The sequence below is a fragment of the Pituophis catenifer genome, unplaced genomic scaffold (genome assembly GCF_029215685.1).
Source record: "Pituophis catenifer annectens isolate HBS135680 unplaced genomic scaffold, rPitCat1.0.hap2 SCAF_6, whole genome shotgun sequence".
NCBI classification, from domain to species: Eukaryota; Metazoa; Chordata; class Lepidosauria; order Squamata; family Colubridae; genus Pituophis; species Pituophis catenifer.
In genome coordinates this window covers 92,210,604-92,234,757 of record NW_027256886.1, presented here as the reverse complement: position 1 = coordinate 92,234,757, position 24,154 = coordinate 92,210,604, and the positions used below count along the sequence as shown (strand labels likewise).

Sequence of the window (24,154 nt, the reverse complement as noted above, 5' to 3'; positions counted from 1 at the left end):
GAGAGAAACTGATGAGTCTGTTTTATAACCAGAAACATTCCTAAATTCTTATCTGAGTCACTCTTTTCATTCAGAGGTGGCTGTTGTAGGGAAAATATGAGGAGGGAGTATTATGTGTGTTTGCCTCCTTGACTTACTAATAGCAATAGCACTTAGACTTATATACCACTTCCTAGTTCTTTTACAGCCCTCTCTAAGCGGTTTACAGAGTCAGCATATTACCTCCAACAATCTGTGTCCTCATTTTATCAACCTCGGAAGGATGGAAGGCTGAGTCAACCTGGAGCTATTCAGAATCAAACTCCTGGAGTGAGCAGCGAGTTACCCTGCATTCTAACCACTGTGCCACCATGGCTCTTTTAGTAATAAAGTTACTAATAAAGGCGGGGTAAAAATCTAACAAATAAATGTCACCCATTGTCCATTTCGTCCCTATAGATGAAGACTTTGCTCTTAACAAAACATCAGTTCTTCTTCGGAGCATCTCCTTGTCCGCTATGTCAAGACTACAAACTAAAATTTTATTTTTGTGACAAACAATGCTGCCGCTAACAAGTGGGTGAAACTGAATATAAGACATGGATAGGTCCAGAAGGGTTAAAAGGACTTTCAAGGCTAACGGGATTCAACTGAGGGACCACCTCACGTTCAACCCAGACAGGCCTTTGTCTAAATTTTTTTCTTCCTCTTGATGCCTGAATGGCATTTGACCTGTTGATCCCCAAAGAATCTACTTTCATGGATTACTTTACATCACATCACCCAGCAAACCACCCCCGCCCCCCAAAATACTTCTGCCATTCAAGCTATGTCCTAAGCCAGGGGTCTGCAACCTTAAACACTCAAAGAGCCATTTGGACCCATTTCCCACAGAAAAGAAAAACACCGGGAGCCACAAAACCCTTCCCGTGCCTGACTATTTCTCGAGCAGCCACAAAACTAGCTTATGTAGTTGAATTAAACGTTCTGTTTTCTTCTGAAACTTTTCTTTTCTTGGATTCATCCATGGTTGGCCTACCGGGGCTTGAAAAGCTCAATAAATCACGTGCTGGCGGGTGTCGCACATTGGTGGTTGTGATGCATATTTTGAGTGACAGGGAGCCACAGCAGAGGGGTGAAAGAGTCACATGCGGCTCCAGAGCCGCAGGTTGCTGACCCCTGTCCTAAGGACATGTTCTCTAGAGAGAATCAACTGTCTGCGCCACCAGTTGCCTTTTTCTATGCTTCCTTACACAAGTGAGTTACTTACCATTATCGTTTGTCAAATTGAGTAAGACACCAATGATGGCTCTCATACAGTCTTCTACTGCCTTACCCACGTGGTTGGTTACATTCTGGTAAGGCAGTGGCTTACTGTCTGCAAGACAGATGGTGTCTTCTGCCCGGTTGTATCTCTGGATTAGCTCCTCACAGTGCTGTAATGCTCTGAAAGATTAAGAAGTCGAGAAGGCACAACCCAAATTATCCCTGCATCTCATGCCTTAAAGGAATGTTTCCAACAACAAGTTCTGACTGGAAATTGAATGTCATCTATCATGTCGTCCTAATACAGCGAGCCACAGCAATGACTGCTACACAATCTTAGGACCCACATTATTAGCATAGCTGCTAGCATTACCTTTGAAAAAGCCGCTGTTGTATGTATATAACTGTATATACCATATTTTTCAGGTAAAAATAAAAGGGGATGAAAATTTAAGTGCGTCTTATACACCAAATGTAGCCCCGACCACCCACTGGCCCCCACCCTTTGGCCTCTGCCTCCCAGCAGTGACCTCCTTGCAAGCAAACAGCAAGAAAAAGCAACTCCTTTCAGCTTCAGCACAGCCTAATTAGCACAAATTGATCCCGACTCTCAGCTGATTTGCTCTCAGCTGCTTTGTGCAGGGCTCTGCTGCTTGCTGCAAGGAGGTAAATTGCCGGAGCAGATTTTCTTTTTTTCCTTGTGCTAATCAAGCTATGCTGAAAACGAAAATGAAAGTAAAGCAGGCTGTTTGCCGCAAGGAGGCAAAATTGCTCGGAGGCAGAGGGAGATTTCTTTTTCTTCTTTTCCTCACCAAAAAAGGTAGGTGCGTCTTATACTCTGATGAGTCTTATACTCCGAAAAATACGGTAGCTGTCTACAGAAGAAGCAGTGAGACAGAGGAAAGAAAAATCTGGAATCTTAGCTCCTTCATGCGCCCAGTGCTTGCTCCAGGTCCAGCACAGTATGGAGCACCACTTAAGAGGTGCATAAGATTTTCTCTCTAACCACAAAGAAGGAATCTAGTCTTTTTTTTTTTTTTTTTTTTTTTTGCAGAGGTTTCATCACTGAAACTAGTTTGAGATTCAGTGCACAGCACTGATGATATTACCTAGTTTGGGTCATGAAACATCTTCAAGAATACAATCAAGTTCAAAGAGCACCAAGGACCCCACAGTTCAATCCTGAGCTCTAATTATTCTCCTTTATTGGTATATGAATCAGTCTAAACATCTATGGTGCAAATCGGAGAAATGCAGATAAATAGGAGAAACGTGTAAATTATTTCCAACAAATTCTTCTCGTCAGAATTCATAAATTACATTTAACAATTTATGAGACGGATGAGAAGGTTTCTATCTTTTGTTACTTCTTGATGGCTCTTATTAAATCCTACACACCACTTTCCAATACACGGAATCAAAGGTTGAGATTCATTTACTGAAAAAAGGGATTCTCTAAAGATTAAAAATGTTTGTGTAAGGTCAACACACTTATCCCAAACATTCTTATAAAACTTATTATCAAAATAATTACAGTCAATAAATACAAATATAATAGCACGCTGTCACCAAAAAACCCAGCTCACTTTTCACTTTTTCTCTGTAAATTCAGAGAAGCCAGCACAGAAAAGCTTCAAGGCGTAAAACTTTCAAAGTTTAAATATCCACTGAGCCAAGTTGATGGAGTCTTTTAAATAATCGTTATACCATTAAAATAAATATGATTTAGAACTTACTTAGCTGAAGAGACGATGAGCTGTGAATCCTTATATGCTATTAAGTAGCTCTGATTCTCCGGATTGTGAACTGTTACCTGGGGGGAAAAAATAAACTGTCAAAAGACTAACTCCTTAAGTCTTTCTTAAATGAGTAATGCTTGTATTTTGGCAACATTCAGCAGCCTAACTTGTAAACAGAAAGTGACCAAGCTCTAATCCAGTGTTTGAACTGCACAATAACAAATGGTGAAGATTAATATATTTTTTAAATGTACTGGAAATTTAGGATTACAAAAACAACATGGGAGGCAGAAACATGGGGTCTGCCTCTTGAGGCCACAGAGGTCCTTTAAGTCAGTGCTTCCCAACCGTGCCAACTTTAAAATGGATGGACTCCAACTCCCAGAATTTCCCAGAATGCTGCAAGTGAACAAGGTTGAGAAGTAAAGGTTGCTTTAAGTGAAAGAGTGAGGACCTGGTTTAGGCTCTTTCTGTTGTGGCTCCGTTGCCTGAGCCTGGGCTATCGACAGATGCAGACTCTGAGAGTGAGGGAGAGGAGTTGGTAAGACCTCCCTCTCCAGGACCCTTCTCTCTGGCAATGCCTCCGGAGGACACCGAAGGCCAAAAGATAGGCTCAGAGCCAAGCACGTCCCCACAGCCACAGATGGACAGCGACGAAGGAGATAAGTGCTGGCTGGACCCTCAGCAGAGGCGCAGGGAGAAGCATGCGCAGCAGAGGGGAAGGCATGCCAGAGATTAGCTGAGTCACTGGACCACACCCCACAGGGTATAAATGTGGGTGTGGTGGCCGGTTCAGTTTGTGACGAGCAAAAACTAGAAATAATCCATGATCTCTGCGTTACTGGACTTCTGTGTGCCTTGTTGGATTACATTTGGACTAATCCTTGTATTGCGGAAACTTTGCCGGCTTTATCGGAATGTTTGCAGTCTAATCTTTGTTTTGTGTGAGTAAAGTCTGAATTGGCAGCTAGCCACTGGGTTGCTGCCAGCTTTATCTTCAAAGATTTTGTCGTGTGGCTTATTAACTCTGGGCCGTCTGTGGGGGTGCGTGTGTGGGACGGGGACAGAACACTTTCTGGGATGCCGACTGTGTCTGTACCTGCATGGGGATCACTAAATAAGTCAGCCTTCCACTAGCAATTGCAAAACCGACGTGAGCCAGAATCACTTCAAGCCGCCATCATTCTTGTCAATCATCTCCATTTAATGACCCCATAATCCCTTGCGGTGTGGAGTCTGGGCAACTGAACTGGAGCTGAGTGTTTACTGGCTGGATGCCCTTCCTGTCACCAGTGCAGAGTTATATTCAGCTGATATATTCTCATCGTGCCCAGAAAGGGAAATATCTGCCTCTACCTAGGATCGAACTCACAGCCTTCTGATTGTGAGGCGAGAGTTCCACCTCTGGGCCACCGCACCACTCGCCATCATTCTTATCAATGTTACTTATTATTTATTATTTTTCGGCAGACCCACTCAAACACCTTCCCCACTCAAAAAAACCCTGAAACCAAAAGCTCTGTCAACACAGACAACTTCAGAAAGCAGAACCAAATGTCTTCCCTCAAGCCGCAGCGAAGCAAATAAGGCAAACCCCAGCCAATAAACGAGGCATCACGTACACCACTTTCTCCTTATTCTGGTTCAACATCCATTTTCTTCAGGATATTTCATACTTACACTTTCCAAGACCCGTAAACATCTTTCTGCTCCCCAGAGTGAAGCCACCAATTTCTCTTCATTCTCGTCGCTGCTTAAATGATCCACGCACTCTTTAACTGAGAAACAAAAGACGGGTATGATTATTAAGCCGGCAAGACATTTTGTAAGATTTTTTTTTTACTTTCCCGAAATGGCGTTAAGATATTCATCAACAGATTGTTATACGTTCCAGTTATAAAACTTAAGTACCTTTTAAGACAAAATTAATACCTTTATCTACAATATGGTCAAGACCTCCCAGAAGTCGCAGCTCTTCTTTAAACCAGTCGCCTGCCCGCTTTGAAGTGAGAGAGAGAAGGGTCTCCATTGCCAAATGACCGGTCTAGAAAACACACAAGTGAAATCTGTATATAATTACAGCCAAAAGGCAAAATCCTCCCACAAAATAGAACCACTGGCAAACTTATATATGTTTCGTGGCAGATTCCCTCCATGTGCGATCAATGAGCCGCGGTGGCGCAGTGGTTAGAGTGCAGTACTGCAGGCTACTTCTGCTGATCACCGGCTGCCAGCAGTTTGGCAGATCGAATCTCACCAGACTCAAGGTTGACTCAGCCTTCTGTCCTTCCCAGGTGGTTAAAATGAGGACCCAGATTGTTGGGGGAAAGAGGCTGACTCTGTAAACCGCTTAGAGAGGGCTGTAAAGCACTATGAAGTGGTATATAAGTCTCAGTGCTACTGCTATGTTGAATAAAAATGCACCGTATATAACTGTAACTGCTGTTTCTCTGCATTTTCCATATGATTTTTTTAAAAAAGAGGTAAACTTAGTGCTCACCGTTATGTTTTCGAGATCCAGGTGTTTATTATGAACAGTTTCACAGAGTCTTCGGATTTTTTCCTTGATTTTGTTCATGTCTTTTTCGTTAAGCAACTTGGAGGAGGAATCCTGCTCGAGCTCCAGAAGTCGGATCATTAAATCTAAGCTGGCTCTGTCTAGATCCATGTTTAAGCGATCTCTGCTCAAGATATACATTAAAGCTGCTGTACAAAGCGACAAGTTCTTCGGCAAAAAGAAAAAGAAAAGAACAGGAAAAAGGTTCCTTTGAGTAGGAGAACGTTGAGACTAGGTTGGTTGTTTCAAGTCGTTTTTGAAGGGTCATGAATTCACAATTCTAAATGAAAGCTAGCTAGATTTTCCTGACTAGGGAATTTTATTATTGTTCTATTTTACCTAAAATACATTTCCCTTAGAATACACATCTATTCACTTGAAATAAGTAACTTCTCCTTAATGTTTAGCAACAGCAGTCAAAGCCAATTTCATGTACATATTTGCATGTATGTGCGCACGGTGTCTATTCTTGCATATGTTTGGTACAAAGACTTCTGTACAAAGATTGTGAGATAATTATCCCAAAAATCTATACCACAGATATTTTTATGCTCAATTTAATGCGGAGACATTACTTCTGGAGCATGCAGCGCATACTCAAAGTGTTCCTCTCCTTCAAAAATTCAAATCAAGCTGTTCAACAGTGCCGTGCCCAGCCTTACTACTTCGCATGGCCCTGAATTCAAAACAATTTGTCGTTCTGACAAATTGGACGTTTCGATCGGCTCTGGACCTTTGAAACACTTCCAATATGATCAAAAACACCCTGCTTCCCATGCCAAACAGATGTTTCATGCTCAAAGCCACGGTTCCGGACTGGAGACCAGGCATTCAGAATTCAGAGTGGCACCAATCCTTTGTGCGCTGGCAGGGTTTCCATATTGCTAGCAGACTGATTCTTTCAAGAGAGAAGCCACCCATGATATATAAACAGTTTCAAAACTGTTACTATGGAATGCGACTGTGCTGCCCTTGGTAAAGACAAAGCCTGGCACTTCCTCGTGGAGGAAATATTCTCATTTCCTGCTTTACTAAAAAAAAAAAAAAAATGTTTTTTAAAGATTCAAAAGGCCCCCATCCTATTGGTATTCCGAAGGACACGTTAGCAAGAGTGATAGATACAACCCTTTTTGTTGTTGTTGTTCCTACCTGGATTTGTCTTCTCTGCCATCTTTATTTCTTTGTGTTCTTTTTGTGTTTGTACGTTTGTGTGTGTGTGTGTGTGTGTGTGTGTGTGTGTTGCTTTTTTCTTAACTGTTTTTAACAATTCTTCAATTGTTTCTAGGAGTTGGGCAGCATATAAATTTAACACATTATTATTATTATTATTATTATTATTATTATTATTATTATTATTATTACTATTATTACATCGTGTGTTATAGAGCCTTGGTAGTACAGGGGTTTAAGGCACCCTGTTATTAAGCTGGTTATTAAGACCAGCTGCCTGCAATTACTGCAGGGTTCGAATCTTGCCAAGGCTCAAGGTTGACTCAGCCTTCCATCCTTTCTAAGGTAGGTAAATTGAGGACCCAGTTTGTGGGGGCAATAAGCTGACTTCGTATAAATATACAAAAGGATGAAGGCTATTGCTTAACGCATTGTAAGCCGCCCTGAGTCTTCGGAGAAGGGCGGCATATAAAGCAAATTAAAAAAAAAAAAACACAGGAAATCCCGCGAACGGTACCTTCACAAGTATTTTAAAGAGTGCCAACATCATCAGCAGAAATGGACAGAAAGTAAACTAAAACTTCATTTTTAGTTTATGGTTCCTAATCTTTTAATACATGCAAAAAACATTTTCCTTAGAACAGTAGTCAACTGAAAACACAGTTCTGAACTACAGCGAACGATGTGAGGCAGAGGTACCTGGTGGTGCTGTGAGTCATCCAGTGTTTTGAAGACCATCGCAACCATTCCATGTGCTCTCAAATGCATTCGGAAACTGGGCATGGCGCACTTGGTCGCCAGACTGATAACACTAAAAATGAATGAATGAATGAAGCAAGATTTAATGAGAATTGAGCAAATAGAAAAAGCAGATAGATGCCAGATCAAAGAGAGCTGTTTATGCAAAAGAGAAAGCAGTAATATACTGTTGACCCATCAGAAAAATTTTAAAAAATATACATATCTTTATTAGAGTCTACAAGGCAGGATGCTATGAAACCACTTATATGAATCCTTATGAAGGATTCTGCAAAACTGGTTGCACAGTCAATAGTAACATTTTGGTCGTAATAAATATACTAGCCTAATCAAATGAGACCACACTCTGTAAATTACTTTTTTTTTTGTTTCTCTTTAATCATAGTTAACATGCTCTCAATGACTTTGAAGGGGAAACGTAGGACTTCATCATGACACAGAGATGTTTATCTCTGTTTATAGCTAAAAACAGATTAATTCTGCCTAGTTACCTACAGGCAGGTTCAATACTGAGTCAAATTGTATGCATTCTGTGCTTTTAAAAAAATCAGTAAAATTAGCTGCATTACAAATTGAGGTTAAAATTACTCAGAATTGATGCAGTCATTTAAGGAAGGTAAAATTACTGAACAAATACACTAATCCTTTACAAAAAATGAGGTGTTTCTTTTCAATCTCATATTTTATACAAATGTGTTTTTTTCGACAGAAAACCTATCAGAAACAGAACTACAGCTCTCGCTTTCAAGCAAGAAAAATGAAGTCGTTTCATTTTGAAGAACTGCTAGCTTTTTTTCTGCTAAACATCAGGAAGAAAAGCATTCTTCAAGCGCACACATTAATATTGCTAGCTGGATTTCATCTTTGGAATAGGAAAATAAATCCCTCAAATATTGTTAAAACAGTGTTCAAAATCAGTGAGTATTATGAAAGGCGAACGTGCATATTGCTTAGTCTTTGGGTTTTCTCAGTTGGTTTCAAAGTATCTTGGATTTGACATTCTCATGCTCTTTCAAATGTTTTATCACTAAAATACACATTGCAAGAAAAGAAACACAGTTTTTCTTCTACAATTTGCCCATAAAACGTAAAAGGTAACCAACTGCACTAGAATGGTGTAAAAGAAAAAAACTCATATTTTTTTCTGCAAGGATGATCCACCAATGACTTCTTCTCCCAGTAATTTCAACTCTGCTAGCCTTGAAATTAGCAGAATCTTTAGTCAAATGCATCTTTTAGGAAGCGGTGTGACGAGAACCGCAAATCTTGCCACCCAACTCCATCCTTACCACACATTCCTACGGCCAGGATTAGCTACAGACATCCAACTGCCCTCTTTTAGTAAGCTAGAAGCGAACCAGGCATGAGACAGCAAACACAAATGGATAGCTATCACATATCCTGGATGTTCCTAAAAATATGTTGGGGCTCCAACTTGCCATTTTCAGCTATCATGGTCTTTGGCAATACCAAATTCTGGAAATTACACTTCCAGTTTACCTGGATGTGGCCAGACTGTAAAACACCATCCAAGCTGTATTCAGCTTGCTTAACAAAGCTTGGAAGCCATTAGCCTACTGTTCTCCCATGCACAATTCTTACACCCCATCGATTTCCCTTCTTCTTTTATCCCCCCCCCCCCGATGTCGAGTGGAGAGCTGAGAGGCTCCCAAATAGACATCAGCAAGATCACAAAAATCTCCAAAGGGGGCCTTGTGCTCAATGAGCCAATCAAATCAGGGGCTGTAAAGCAGCAGGGGAATCCTGACAATCACACATAGGCTAATTGCACACCCATCACAACTAGTTAAAAAGAATACAAGGAAGACAGAAGAGCCCTCTGGAAATGGTCATCACTGCTTCTTTAGTGCATGGGAGAATGTCAGCTTCAGTGAAGCAAGTTCCTTACGCAAGACGCGCACACAAACCGAACTCACCTATCATGCTTGCGTTAACCACGGTTGATTTAACAAGCCCTGGTGTCTAGCTTCACCCATCCAACTAAGCCAAAGGCAATCAACTATATGATGGTTTAGCAAGATTTGTCCACTGAGCCGCATCTTAACACTGTATCAGCTTACTCTCTGAATGAACTGAAGCATGGGAGATTTTCAGAGGCATCACTTTGTGTCAAGTCACTCATAAAAGTCCACCTTATCATGAGGATAAGGTTCCTCTGGAATTAGATCACTCTTAAGAGCTGGAAAGCAGAGAGGAAACTGAACAGAAAGAACAGTCTTTCTCTCTGCCACAGTGTCCGCTGCTGTTGTAAACTGTGTTTCTTGCAATGTGACTTGCAATGGAGACGAGTGACAATCTATATAATATAATTGTTACTGACTTTCAGCCCAATTAGGGTGACTATGTGGCTTGGGATGAAAAGAAGACACACTGGGGCCTTTCTTGACATTTATAAGATCATGACTCACAACTCTGGAGGGTCGCCCCAGAGTGGCACATTCAAAACAGCAGGGCGAGAGCAAGCCACACCAGACAATTAGAAATACAAGAAAGGAGCTGCTACATGAAGTAGGTCAGAAAGACGGAAGATCTGTAGCCTTTCCTGGTCTCCATGCAAAGTGGTGGCTTGACTCTGTCTAAGAATAGAGTCAGGTACCCCCAGGAGTGGGGGTTCACAGGCGTTCGGGAGAACCTCTAGCTAAGATTCTTTGTAGTTCGGAGAACCCCCAAATCCCACCCCTGGCTGGACCCACCCATCCCTCCCCTCCCCTCCCCTCCCAGGAGTCCCCACGCGGCATGTTTTGGATGTAGGTAAGTGCAGGGCGTGCGCAGAGGCTCAGGGAGGGCAAAAAAAAACTCCTGAAAGTTCAGGAAGGCTGGAAACAGGCCTCCAGAGGGCCTTTGGAGCTTGGGAAAGCCATTTTCGTCCCCCCCTCCCCACCGTGATGCAGAAGGCTGACTAGGCCACGCCCACGCCCACCCAGCAACTGGCCAGAAAAGCCCTTGCTAAAATTTTTGAAGCCCACCCCTGGGTACGCCTCTTAACTAAAACAAGTTTGATGTAGCATCAGTAAGACTTTTGCACCACGGCACCAATATAAAACTTCTCACAGTCTCAAAGTTGCCAGTTTCAAATTAACAAACAGCTTCCTTCCTGTTCTCACCTCCTGGTGCCACCATGCAACCATCTACGAAGGTTAAGGAAGAAACTATCCAAAGAAAAATATCTTACCTAAGGCAACGGGTGTTTAGGGGCTGATTGCTCTTCAGTCCACTTAATAAATACTCAATATCATCCGTGAACTCTTGGTTTTCTCCAAATTCTACCACATCATTGAAGTGTTTCACGTGTTGTACGACAGTGTATAACTGGAAAACAAGCAAACAATACGTGATCAGAAATTAAATCGCTGGTTGGGTTTGCTCATTTTTAAAAGAGGCTTCTCAGCTTCTCAACGGGATATAGCTCAGATGTTTACCTTAAAAAAAAGGGTATCATGGAAAAATAGTATGTGAGTTGTTCCACTTACTTCTTTGTCTTCTTTCCTACATTTCAAGGCAGTTACTATCTCCTGATAGGGCTGGGTTGGTAGAGTCACAGTTTTTATCACTTTGGGAGGTGGTGCTGGAGCTTTGAATACCCCATCGTCTTTAGGAACTGCCTCTTTTGAAGACCTTGCCTGTTAATTAAAAACATGGATGTTCAAGTACAAGATGGGAAATGTTTCTCCTTTCCACAAGACTTTAGAACCGTGATGACAAACCTACGGCACGCGTGCCACAGGTGGCAAGCAGTGCCCTCTCTCAGTGATGCGAGCTGTCGCCCCAGTTCAGCTCCACCAAGCATGCACGCGCGCCTCCCACCAGCCAGCTGGTTGTCAGGTCTCTGCAGCGCATGCAGCCACGGTGCATGGGTGGCGCGCGCACACATTGCATTTGGGGGGTTTGGCCACGCGCTTTGGACACTCAGTACGGAAAAGTTTAGCCATCACTGCTAGAAGATGTAAGATTAACGCTTCAAAGATGCCAATGCAACATAAATGAGATAATGTTATGTTTTTAAACTGTTTATTCTGAAAGGTTCTAGTGAGCAACTGAAACAAATGTACATTTTTTCCCATCCGAAGTAATGAAGTCATAATCTCCAATTTGCCATTCTATATATCTCAATTCAGAGGAAAGTCCCAGCTCAATGGTTCCAAACTGTCTTAACCTGCACTGCCAATCTTTCCAAAAGAAATTATACTCTTTTTGCACTTTAATTCTTATTTTTAGCCTTCTGCTTCTCTTAGATTGAGGGGGTAAAATTAATGTTTTATTCCAGTAGTATTCCAAAATTTATTTATGCTTTAATACAATCTTAGCAATTTTATGCTAAGCTGAGGAATTCTGAGAGTTGAAGTCCACGCGTCTTAAAATTGCCAAGGTTTAAATCCTGCTTTAAGAGGTATTCCAATATTAATCCTAAATATATATTTTCTTCAGTTTGACAATTTATTGAAGAATTTTATATGGGAAAAGAGGCTGCTAAGGATTTCATTGGTTCAGATTTATATTTTGAGGATGTTGGTTTTATTTATCAGATTTTCAAAAATATTACTGGGCTTATCTTTGGCCATATATATGTAGAATGAAAATTTAATAGAATATCATCTATTCTCAGCTTCATTGGAAGGTTTTTATTTATCTCTAATAGGGTCTTCGAAAATGTTTTGGTCAATATATAATAAAAAGGTGATTCATTTCTGGGACAAACACATTTAAGCTCTGGTGGGTTGCAGATTGGATTTTGATATCATAGGTCATAAATATTTTACACTATGGAAGAATTCTTTAAAAACTGGAAGCAGAACATTCTATTGGAAACTGTGAGAGAAGTCAGGAATAGTTAGTTTAAATCAATTACTTGGATGGATGGGTACGGATGGATGGATGGGTACCAGATGGATGGATGGGTACCGAGCAGCATTTTTTCTTGCTGATAGGTATTACAGAAGGGGTGTATACTGATTTGCTTCACATAATTATGATTTTCAAATTTGTGACTGGCACAAATTGGTCCGGGGGAAAAAACCGATTAAAAAAAATCTCAAAAAAGATATACTTGAAACACATGTTATAACTGGAAGGAAAGAGTTTAGCTACTCTTTTTATTCTAAGAGACCAAGTAATGTTATGTTTAAAAAGAAACCATCTGAAAAACAAAATTTACATTTTCTGTGGGGAAGGAACTTTTTTTTTTAGTAACAAATATTAATTTACCATAGAGAAAAGGTCTATTCCTTTGTTTCCTACAGGAATTCCTTTGACTTCATTTAAAAAAAAAAAATCATAGCCTTGCCCAAATTTTCTGCAATTTAGGTAGAGGGTAGTATTCAACATGGATTACCACCCACTTCTTCCTTTGGTTTTGGCTAACCTTTTCCTGCTGTTCTATTGAGAGTTTTGTGCCTATGCGATCCAGCCGACCAAGAACATTTTGAGTGGGTTTTTTTCATTCCAAACGTGAATCAAAACACATTTTCTGCTTTGTGTGCCTTCCTATCTGATCCAAAAATGCTCTTCTTCAGGATGACGGGGATATTTATAAAACCTGACATGGCAATGGGATAAACTGAAAATTGCATGATGCTTAATTCCCTTCCCTTTTATGGAGCAAGGATATTTGAAATTAATTTAAATACATACTGTATTTTTCAGACTATAAGATGCACCAAGATTTCAAAGAGGTAAGTAAGAAAAAAAAAAGTTTTTGCCCTCCCCGGCCCCCAGGAGCACTCTGCAGGCCTCCCAAACCCTCTGCGCACCCCGTTTTTGTGAAAAACGGGCCCATTTTTCGCAAAAATGGGACAAGCGGGGCAGGGCTTCGGGAGGCCAAAAATGGCTTTATTCTGTATATAAGACGCACCAACATTTCCACCCTCTTTTTTGGGGGGGGGGGAGTGTGTCCTATATTCCCAAAAATACGGTAGTTCATGTGAAGGACAGTTCATGCTGGCTGGGGAATTCTGGGAATTGAAGTCCACCATTTTCAAGTTGCAAGATGGTGAAACACTGATTTAGATCAAATCACATAATCAATGCAGATACAAAAACATATAAAGGAATGTTTAGGTCCAACTATACAGTAAGATACAAAACAGGAGAAGCTAATAAGTGGAGATCAACTAGATTGTACAACCTAGAAAAATCATGCAAGAAAAAAAAAACTTAGAACCTAAGATATTATGCTTTCTAATGAAATCCAAAACCATTATCCCTCTCTTTCCTCCCAAAATATTTATGGCACAAGTCTGACCATTTTTAAGTGAGTCTCCAATGTGGTGTGGTGTCAGAAATTCTGCTCCAGAACTTAACCGCTAGAATCGGCAACTGTTGTTCAGAATATTTCTTTCTACTGGTGAATGTGCGTGACCTTAACTTTTTTCAAGGTTAATTTTTCAAGAAAGATGTTATAAAAATATCATACTTACTGGAACGTTGGGATTTTTCTGCACTTGTGATGCTGGAAGAACCTCAGATTCCGGCTGATTCCAATGTCTAGCATTGTACACAGCTTTTGTTGGTGACTGAAAATTAAAACAGAACATTAATTTCTGAAAGGTACCCAGTTTGTTCTTCAGAAATACCAAATGTTAAAGGTGCTGGTTAATAGAAGATTTTATAAGAATTTCTTTTCTCAAAATATTCTAATATACTATTAGAATATTATATTAATACAATTATATTATTTCTGTGCTTTGAAATATTCCCTTAAAAACATTTTCTATATTTTAATTTTAAATTGTAAAGATAATCCTCTAACATCAAAACTGAAATCCCATTTCATTGCTTCAAATTCCGAGAATATGTCACTGGTTTTGTAAATTTTAATAAAAAAGGTATTAGAGAGGTAGGAAAGAATTTTTCAAAATTAATCCGAAAGAGTAAGTCTTGAAAACAATTTTGAAAAGTCCCACATATCTTATATCTTTAAGTTAATATAACAAGCCGTGACACAGTATATGAGAACCACAAAATTATTTAGCAATCAAGTCCTTGTATTAATTAAATATGCCTAATTAAATATCCAGCTGTTAAGCAACTATACAGTATTGCACAGATTAAACAAAACTTCCAAACACCTATCATGTCATGTACACTTGGCAACCGGCCAAGGTTGTCAACCATCAAACCATCCCACGGTCATGTGATCAGATTTGCAACTTTCTTTTGTCAGCTTTCCACAAGCAGTCAGTGGGAGAGCTGGCAGGAAGTTAGAAGACATAGTCATGTGAAGATCTCACTTAACAACCGAAACTGGGAACCACCAGGACTATTGTTGCTAAGTAGCACGGTCACCCCAACATCATACCTTATGACCACACTGCTTAGTGATAGAATTCTGATCCCAATTACCATTTTTAAGTAAGGACATTTGCGACATACTATGAACTGCAGGTAGAGTTGTTCATGGTTATTATTGTATTTTTTTATGGACATATACACATGTAATGGTTAAAGAGACTCAACTGTGTCTTAAAACTACCTTTGAAAAGGCAATCAACTTACGAAGCTGATTTTAACATTCCTACTTACCCTCTTTGGTCCACTAAATATTTTTCGTGTATTTTCTTTAGACTTATCGCCTTGCGAATTGGTAGATTTCTTATTGCTTTCCAGAACACTGGATGAATCTTCTGCAAAGTCCATCAGCTCTACAAGAATAAAGGTTATATGGTTAACAATTAACAAATCTCTTTAAAAAAAAAAAAGGAGTCTGTTTCAAAGGTGAAATGATTAAATATAGACTGAGAGCATCTGCTTGAAAAAGCAGCAGTACTTTTGAGAGGAGGGTGCTAAATAAAAATAAAAAGAAGTGGCAGCAAAATTTACCTATTTTATCTCCAGGAAAACGTACAGCCACCTTCTTTTGACTTAAAACCACAGTAGCTTCAGGCTCTTCTATATTTTAAAAGAGGAACAGAGGACTCCGGATTACAACTATGGTTGAGTATGTAACATTCCCCACAATGTTAAAAATAAAAAGGGGAGGAAAGATTGTGAAAATGAGTCATGTGAAAAGGATCCACTGAGTGAGTGAGTGAGGGTGGGAGCAGGGATACATGAAATTACAACCGAGGAGGAAATAAACTACTCCATCTTATTTATTTATTTTTAAAGAAAGCTGGAACCTTTCTTTTGAAGTAGCAGTGTGTTTGGTCAAGCTGACAGGAACTTCACAAATCAGCCTACTAAGCAAGTAAGAAAAAGCCTCAAATGCGTGCTAAGTAACATCCTAGCTAATCGCCATTGTCCATGCCACCAACAGCAGCTCTATAAAGCAATTTTCGCTTCTAATAGTAGAAAGCATCTTAATTTAGCATTAGCCAAATGGTGAGTGCCGTTAACATCAGCTTCAGGATGGCTTCATGGACATGAAAGCTGAACTCATTAAGGCAAAACACGGTAAAACTGTCACCATATGCATGACTACACACAAGCAGCAGAACTGTTTCAACATCTATCAACAGTACCTGCAAAAGCTTATATATTTAGAGAAATGTCTTTCTTCAATTGATAAAAAGCTCAGAATATCCAATGTCTATAACATACTAATCAACACAATAACTGGAATTCTATGGAAGCAAAAAGCAATAAAAAAATAACATAAAACTTTAAAATGAACAAGAAAATAGTCTCAAAACCCCAGTGAAAACATCCTGATGAACTGAAATTATGTACTCCCATTCCATATAATAACATTGATTTAATAATTACTACATAGGAAAAGGTTTAACTGCAACCCTCCTTCAAATATAGATGAGGATTTGAAGCAGTAGTCACAAAGATGTATTGATAAGTATTTTTACCTCTTTATAGAAACTGACTCTACTTTAATATTTAATGCATTCGCATTTTTGATTCTACAACTATTTAAAAGGCATGTGCTTCTTCCCAGTAATCTGCCTCTTAATAACTTCCATCCTTTTCCAAAACCCACTTTGCATGCAGGAAATTAGAAACAGGAACGAAGTGTTTGCTAAAATGGTTTAATTTGAAAACAGCCTCACCAAGAAAGGATCACAAGGCTGGGATTTGAGTTCACCCCACACAGTACCCTCCCAACTCTCTTGCCATGAATTCAGAAGTATTGTGTTGATATGGAAGGGCCAATATCATTCTAGGCAACCCCTCCATCCGGAGGTTTTAAGATTAAGAAGGGTAAAAATTATGATACACATGTCCAGCTACTTTTATCTGTATAGTGTCTAACATTTGATAACCAACAAATTAAAGTAATCAGAAGAGGACAAAAACCAGAATGTTAGGCTAATTACTAGACATCGTTCAAATCGTTCATCGTTCAAAACTATAGAATTATATATTTATACCTAATGCGTGGATCCATTACTAACAGACAGACCCTTCCCTGTAACTAAAGAAAAAGGCCACAAAAAGGTATTTTATAAACTATTTGTAATACGAAAGCGCAATTAAGTTGAACAGCAAAGCATTATTTCTTTTGAAAGCAATTCCTGTGTTTAATAATAGAGAAGGCAAACCAAGAAGCAATTAGATGGATGTTTGGGGGGGGGGGGGAATCCAACTATAACAGTAATTTGACAGTGGCACCAAGAGCCAGAGAGATATTGTATTAGATTCTTCTTCACTGGGTATGTTCAAACGGAAGCTGGACATTTTTAAAAAAATAGAGGTAATATGCATAAAGAAGCAAAGTGGGGAACAAACATATTGGGGAGGAGATGGAAGCAAACAAACAATGAAAGAGAATGCATGTAATATAAATTAAACAATATAAATTAAAGTGATAAATGAACAGATTAAAAAGGAGATTGTTGCAAATATCAAGCACAATCGGTTTCTGGAGGGTGAAATATGTAACCAAACTACAGTATTCAAATTGGCCAAGCATATAATTCAAAGACACCACCTTCTAACAATACAGGCAGAATTTTGTCCACCTTTTCTCTTCTCCAAACATTAACAAGGGTTGAGCTAAAAAACTGCAAAAATAGGCAGGAACCTGTGGGAATTGGGGAGGGTGGGGGGTGCCGTCCAGGGCCACCCCCCCAGCTCAAATCCGTAGCCACAGAGAGCCCTCCCCCGCTGCAAACCAGCAAAAACCTCCTGAAAGTGAAGAGGAAGGAAAAAGAAATAAAAACTTTCCAGGGAATTAAGCTAAGCTCAACTCAAAGCTCTGGAGCTAAAATATTGCATCCATGAGCACAGGCTGAGTTGAAAAAAACTGAGGAACGTCACCAAGGAGGCAGAACCTCAGAAGTTTTTAACTCAGTCCATAGAGCTACAGCCTTAGAACAGGGGTGGGCAATTGTGGCTCTTTACAACCTGTGGACTTCAACTCCCAGAATTCCTGAGACAGCCAAGCTGTCTCAGGAATTCTGGGAGTTGAAGTCCACAGGTTGTAAAAGCGCCACAATTGCCCACCCCTGGCCTAAAATAACCCAGCCTGGCACCTCCCATTTCCACACTATGGAGAACGAGTCTGTTTTCCAAGATGAAGAAATCTTGTTGATGAGGATAGACTGGAATTTGTTTCAACCCGTATTTCAAAAGACGAATTTTCCCATGGCCTACTCAGAAACCCTCACTTGGTTCCAGCATAGAGCAAAAAAACATGGAATCATAGTTTTGAGTACTGCAGAGAAAAAAAAAGTCTCAGCTTCAAATTATTTATTACACTCCAACTAGCACGGGAGGGCTTAGGGACACAGATGGCTATTTTTTGGTCTTGTCGTCATCAAATGATCAAGACTGAAAGCAGACTCCTAAATATTTGCCAACCTCAAGCAAGAGACTGCTGATTTCCCAAATAGGCAGCAGTTGGTAAGATGGGGAATACGACTACCTTCACTTAGTGGAATTAAGTTGCAACTGATTAATGTGGCAGAATGTTGCTTGAAGTCTGAAGCCTCCGACAATCACTAATCTAGAATGACAGCAGTGTCAACACAGAGAGGCATGGAAGGGGATTACGCTCTGGGGTAGAGCCTGAATCACGCAATTAATATAAATATTTAATAAGAGTGGGGACTCCTCTTTTAAAGTGGGAATAAATAGAGAAAGACTTCCACTCATAGCACCTGTAAGTGTTAAGTATTTTTGTAGAATATAATGTAGCTGGGAGGGAGTTAAAAAAAATAATATATTAATTTGGTTGCCCGTTTCTTTCACACTTCTCTGGAGGAACTGATAGCATCTGTTGTGAATGCCCTTAGCTGGATTCCGGCATGAAGCGTACTGGCTGGGGAATTCTGGGAATAGAAGTCCACATATCTTTCAGTTGCCAAGTTTGAAAAACACTAGTTTAAATGAATATCTTCATTTCTACTTCTTTATGGTAGGTTCCTTCCAAGGATAAGTAGCAGTTTAATAACAACTCAGATATTCTATAGTCATTTGAATGGTAAACTCTCACACCCAACTCTATCCTCATTGAAAAACAAACCACTTTCTAATGCAACTTTGTGTTTTAATTGTTGTTTTTTACAATTGCCTTTTTTAATGTACGCTGCCCAGGGTCTCAAATCATTATAAATATGACGTATAAATAAGTAAATAAAATGTATGAACTGGCCAAAGAAGCTAAACACAATTTTCATTGAAGAAATCCAACCATCTCAATAATATGAGATCATAAAACATTATTTATTCTGGCACAATACCAAGAGCTATCTGACTGCAATTAAGGTTCTTTCTAGTTCTTTTTAAGCTAATTTAGAGACTCAATTAAGTATCAGAGGAGTTTCATTTGAAATATATGCAAAGCAGAGAAATTATCTTTGTAATGGAGAATTCTGTAATTTAAAAAAATATTTATTTTTAACTGAAGAATTTCTTTACTGCCTAGTTCAAATGTAATTCTCTCCTACTCTGTGATTAAATTATTTATACCACAGCTAAATCATCCTTTATTTAGAATCTTTAAACATTAACCAGTCTATCTTATTATTGACACAGTTCAAGCATTTTTACTGAAAGTTTCACTTCCTTGATAAATTGATAGATGTTTCTTTTTTTGTAGACTGTGCATCTTTTCAGTAGATGAAATAAATTTAAAACATGTACTTCTAATTATTTCACAAGCAATTCATTGTATCACTTTAACAAATGTTCACAAATAAAGACTCTGGAATCAAATATATGCTACCTGCTATTGCTTAAACCCATTAATTACCTTTATAAAGTCCAAGTTACTTCTCTCAATCAAACATCAAGCTATATAAAAATGCAGGATGGATAATCAAGACTTTGTTAGAAATTCTTCAGTTTGATTTGGTTTCCTATTACCTGAATCACTTCAACACTTACATTGAATCCAAGGATGCTTTCAGTTTACTATTCCTTTTTCGATATACCTTTGTGTTGGAAGACTTCTAAAATAATATAATTCTGCATATTCAAAATTAGTGTCATTCTACACTTTAACATTAGGCATGTTAGAATGGAAAAGTGTTTCTAAGGACCCAGATATTCAGTTTTTCTACAAAGTTTGATCTCCAGAGGTGGATAAACACAGGTAGCTGAAAATTTGCTCATCTATTTTTAAGGCATCTTGACATATCAAAGTCTCAATGTTATTTATTAGGATATATAATTATAATCCAATTAGCGTCAAGAAGCAGAAACTTTAAAAAATAAACAAATTAGTCTATTGGCCCACGGGGAGCAAATATACCCTACAAGGTTGACTCTTCTACAGTAGATTAGATTTATATTATAATTTAACACAGTATTCAGACTCTCTCAATTTAATGATAAAACTCACACTTTGAAATTACTAATCGGGAAAACTCAGTTCATCTGTATTCAGTAGTCATTTATTCTATGGATTTTCATCAAAAAATACAGATAAAAATTTGCTGCTTATTCTCAGCATAAGTAAATTAAGGTTTAATGAGTTAGTTCCCTCTACCTGAGTGGGCAAAACCACATGTGTTAAAAGCCCAAGGATATGCTGACTTACCTGAATTGGAACTTGACTGGCTATCCTGGGAATAGCTCTCATTTCCATCCGAAGTGGATTGTTGCGAAGAAGCGGCGACTGTGGTTTGGCTTCTTTTTTTATTGACTTTCCGCTCCAACAGTCGTTCTTCGTCATCATCCTCGCTTTCGCTTAAGTCATCAAACCCAAAGTATTTAATTTTGTAATTGGAGCTCCCAGAGGTTCTGGACCCGCCTTCGCCACCCCCGCCTTCGTCGTTGTCGTCGAAGCCAAAAAATTCTAATTTGACGTCTTTCTTGGATTTGGTATTGCTAGGTCGGAATCGAGTTGTCGTCTTGGCCGTAGCGATGTCGGCTTTCTTCCGTAGACGGCCCGCTTCCCCCAGGTCAGTGGGAGCGGCTGTGGTGAATTCATCCATGCGGTCCATGGTGTCTTGTATGGTGACATTGCAAACCGATAAGCAGGATGGATGGAGAACAGTGTAGTCTCTAGTCCTTCCTGTGCCTTTAAAACTGGTCCCACTACTTAGAGCAACCTTTCTTACTGGGTTCACACCATCTGCATTTGAATCACTGTTTGCTTTGGCTAGAGGTTGAAGAGTGCCATCCAGCAGCTTATCAAAATTTGACATTCCCTGCAATTTCGTTTTGCTTGATCTACAATATGTCCGACAGTTACTCGGCCTGAGAACAGTTTGCATCAGTTCTTCATTAATGGCTTCCTTTGGGCTCTCCATTTCTTCCTTGACTAGCTCTTCGTCCTTGTGTTTTATCTCTGAAAGCGGATCGTCATCAAATCCTAACATATATTCTCCTCTTTGGGCATCCTCGTTCTCATCTTCCCAATCATATAAGCCAGTTATTAGCGACCCTTTAGTATGGGATACGTCCAAGGGAGAGTCTCTGTTGGCAATATGGCAATCCCAAGAGTCATGCGCTTCCTTGAGTTCAATGTTGTATCCAGAAATTTCTGCTATTTGAGCGTTAACGCTATTGTCTTCAGCATTCTTGTACAGGAAATGGCTGTTCTCGTTGTCCTCGGGATAACTCAGTGCAGTATCTAGAAAATAAAAACCAGTGAAAGAAATATATACCTGACACTACAAACCAAAGTGAGTTTAACAGTATTTTTCATCAACAGCATTATAAAAGCAGATGTTTTTGTAAATAACATCTTCCCTATTTTGGCATGTTTGACTTAAATAATACACATCTTGTTTAGAGTGTTTTCCCTAAACAATGATTGAAGGAAACAGTCGCATTGAGGAAGAAAAACACTTTTCTTGACTCAGCCTTCCATCCTTCCGAGGTGGGTAAAATGAGGAGCCAAATTGTTGGGGGCAATATGCTGACTCTGTAAACCACTTACAGAGGGCTGTAAAACACTGTAAAATTAAGTCTAAGTGCTATTGCTATTGCTTTTGCCCAAGCAAGAGGGAAATTTTGGGGAAAATACCTCAATAAAATGACATTTTCTAACCATTATGTACAAGAGCCAGCAAGGGTTTATGTTGCACTATTTATTTATTTATTTAATGAGATTTATATGCTGCCCTATCTCCAGCCGGACTCAGGGAGGCTCACAACAGTAAACATTAGAAACAGAGGCCAGTCAATCTCCCTCTCTCTCAGCTCAGCCTACCACGCAGGATAGTGTTTGTGGGAGATTGACACACTGCTCTTAGATATTAGCAGTGTTCGAATATTTGAGGGGCTGCCCAAAGGAAGGGGGGTCAACCCCTCCAAAGCACCTGAAGACAGGTGCACCTGAAGATAGTCCAAAGCACCTGAAGACAAGAAGCAATGGATGGAAACTAATCAAGGAGAGAAGCAACCTAAAACTAAGGAGATACTTCCTGACAGTGAGAACAATCAATCACTGTAACAGCTTGCTTGCAGAAGTTGTGGGTGCTTCATCGTTGGAGGTTTTAAGAAGAAAATGGACAACTATTTGTCCAGAATGGTAGAGGGTCTCCTGCTTCAGCAGGGAGTAGACTAAAAGACCTCCAAGGTCCTTTCCAACTCTTGTTATTCTGTTATATAACTACATACCACATAAAAGTACTGCTATTAACAATGTATATGTCAGCCATTTTACATCTTACTGAAAGCAACACAGGTAGTACTAAAATTACGACCATAATTGAGCCCGAAATTATAGTCACAGGTTGTGGTCATTAAGCAGGTCACCATGGGACCGTGACCGATTTTACAACCTTTTTACAACCTAAGTGTAAACAACCCAAGTCACCCAGCCAGCTTTCATGCCTAAGACTAGAATTCACAATCTCCTGGTTTCTAATCTTGTGTTTTAACCAGTAGAACAGTATTGGCAAACCTTTTCAGCACCAAGTGCCAAAACAGGAGCGTGCACACGTGGGGGAGTGCCAGAAACCAGAAGAGCAGCTCCCTGGCGCGCGCACACAGTGTGGCAGTTTAGAAGCAAAAAGAACCTCAGGCCTCAGAGCTTTATTTTATTGGGGGGTGTTCCTTGGAACCCTGACACATGGGAGTGCCAGTAACCGGAATAGCAGTTCCCAGGTGCGCATGCATGAGCTGGGAGACTGAGCTTCTGGTTTCTGGCGTGCACATGGCGCCAGTCACCTGGTCTTCCGTTTTTTGGCGTGCATGCAAAGACCAGCTGGTCTTCACGCATGCGGGAGCGCCGAAAACGAGAAGCTCAGCTTCCCGGCACGCACAGTTCCTTTTCTAGTGATCCTCACCATGCAATTTCCTTTTTTAAAAAACAACAGCTCCACAATGGAACAATATTTTCACTAAGTTGTCCACTATTGCTCTAAATTAGACTTTTCCTGGTGGTGAACATACATACATACATACATTTTCTATAGCCATCCATCTCAGTCAATGATTCTGGATGGCTTGCAATTCAAAAAACAGTTAGTTAAAATACTAGAAACGTTTTACAATATAAGCTGCATTCACCAAGTCTGAAAATTCCTGCTGAAGTTCTTAATTCCATGGGGGGGGGGAGACTGGGGGGGAAGAGGGAAGAAGGGGCTTGACTACAATAAATTAGTTGGTGTCTTTTGCAAACGTGGTTATTTCTCTTCTCATTTATAATTCCAGATCACTTATGAAAAGGTAAAAATATTGGGCCCAGTTTCCTAACATCTCTTTTGTTTGAACTCAGATTTGGAAGAAACTAAAGACAATTTCAGCATTACAACTACCTTATTTACGGCAGTGTGGTGTTGCACTGATAGACTAATGTTTGTATCAGAAGAGAAACATTAAGTAGACACCTCCCCAACTATAACTCAAGAATATGTGCACCAAAGTACTATCAAAAAAGACAGAAGGTGTGATAAAACTCATTTTGATGCTTTTGAACATTAGATATCTCCAAACGGAGCAGAAAACCTGAACTCTATGAAATATTTTTTTTAAGAGGAGTATCTGCCATGGATAGATAAAATGATATATCTGGCAACAGTGGCCATCAGTATAGGACAGTATTGCAAATTATAACAGCTACATAATTTGCATGGTAAAAAGACTGCTGCAGGTAGCAGAATTTGCACATCACCCTAAACCACAATTTAGTGCAATTTAGATAAGCCACAAATCTCCTATTGTCCGTTTTCTTCAGTAGTTCTTGCTTTTCTGATTAAATTTCAGATCGTTATTTTGTTAGATGTTAGCTATGGTTAATCTTAAAAAGCTTTAATAATTTTTCAACTTGTTTGGATTAACAAACTAAATAACATATACTTAACGTGTACTTTATCAGTAC

The 24,154-nt window shown here is 39.5% G+C and overlaps 1 protein-coding gene across 4 annotated transcripts in view; it reads right to left on the bottom strand.

Annotated features, from left to right (window-relative positions):
• WAPL (WAPL cohesin release factor) overlaps positions 1-24,154 on the bottom strand; it is a 42,279-nt gene that overhangs the window by 11,149 nt on the left and 6,976 nt on the right. For 3 of the 4 annotated variants that reach the window (XR_011600538.1, XM_070946518.1, XM_070946519.1), the window contains exons 3-14: positions 20,420-21,457; positions 15,307-15,375; positions 15,010-15,128; positions 13,905-14,000; positions 10,962-11,111; positions 10,664-10,800; positions 7,411-7,522; positions 5,485-5,709; positions 4,917-5,028; positions 4,665-4,762; positions 2,982-3,058; positions 1,250-1,425 (exon numbers count right to left, since the gene is read on the bottom strand). Coding sequence is in view for 3 of the 4 variants with exons in the window: in XM_070946518.1 (XP_070802619.1) it covers positions 1,250-1,425; positions 2,982-3,058; positions 4,665-4,762; positions 4,917-5,028; positions 5,485-5,709; positions 7,411-7,522; positions 10,664-10,800; positions 10,962-11,111; positions 13,905-14,000; positions 15,010-15,128; positions 15,307-15,375; positions 20,420-21,457 (2,409 nt within the window). In the remaining variant the exon portion in view is untranslated. The remainder of the gene's footprint in view (positions 1-1,249; positions 1,426-2,981; positions 3,059-4,664; positions 4,763-4,916; positions 5,029-5,484; positions 5,710-7,410; positions 7,523-10,663; positions 10,801-10,961; positions 11,112-13,904; positions 14,001-15,009; positions 15,129-15,306; positions 15,376-20,419; positions 21,458-24,154) is intronic. The other variant, XM_070946520.1, reaches the window with a different exon arrangement.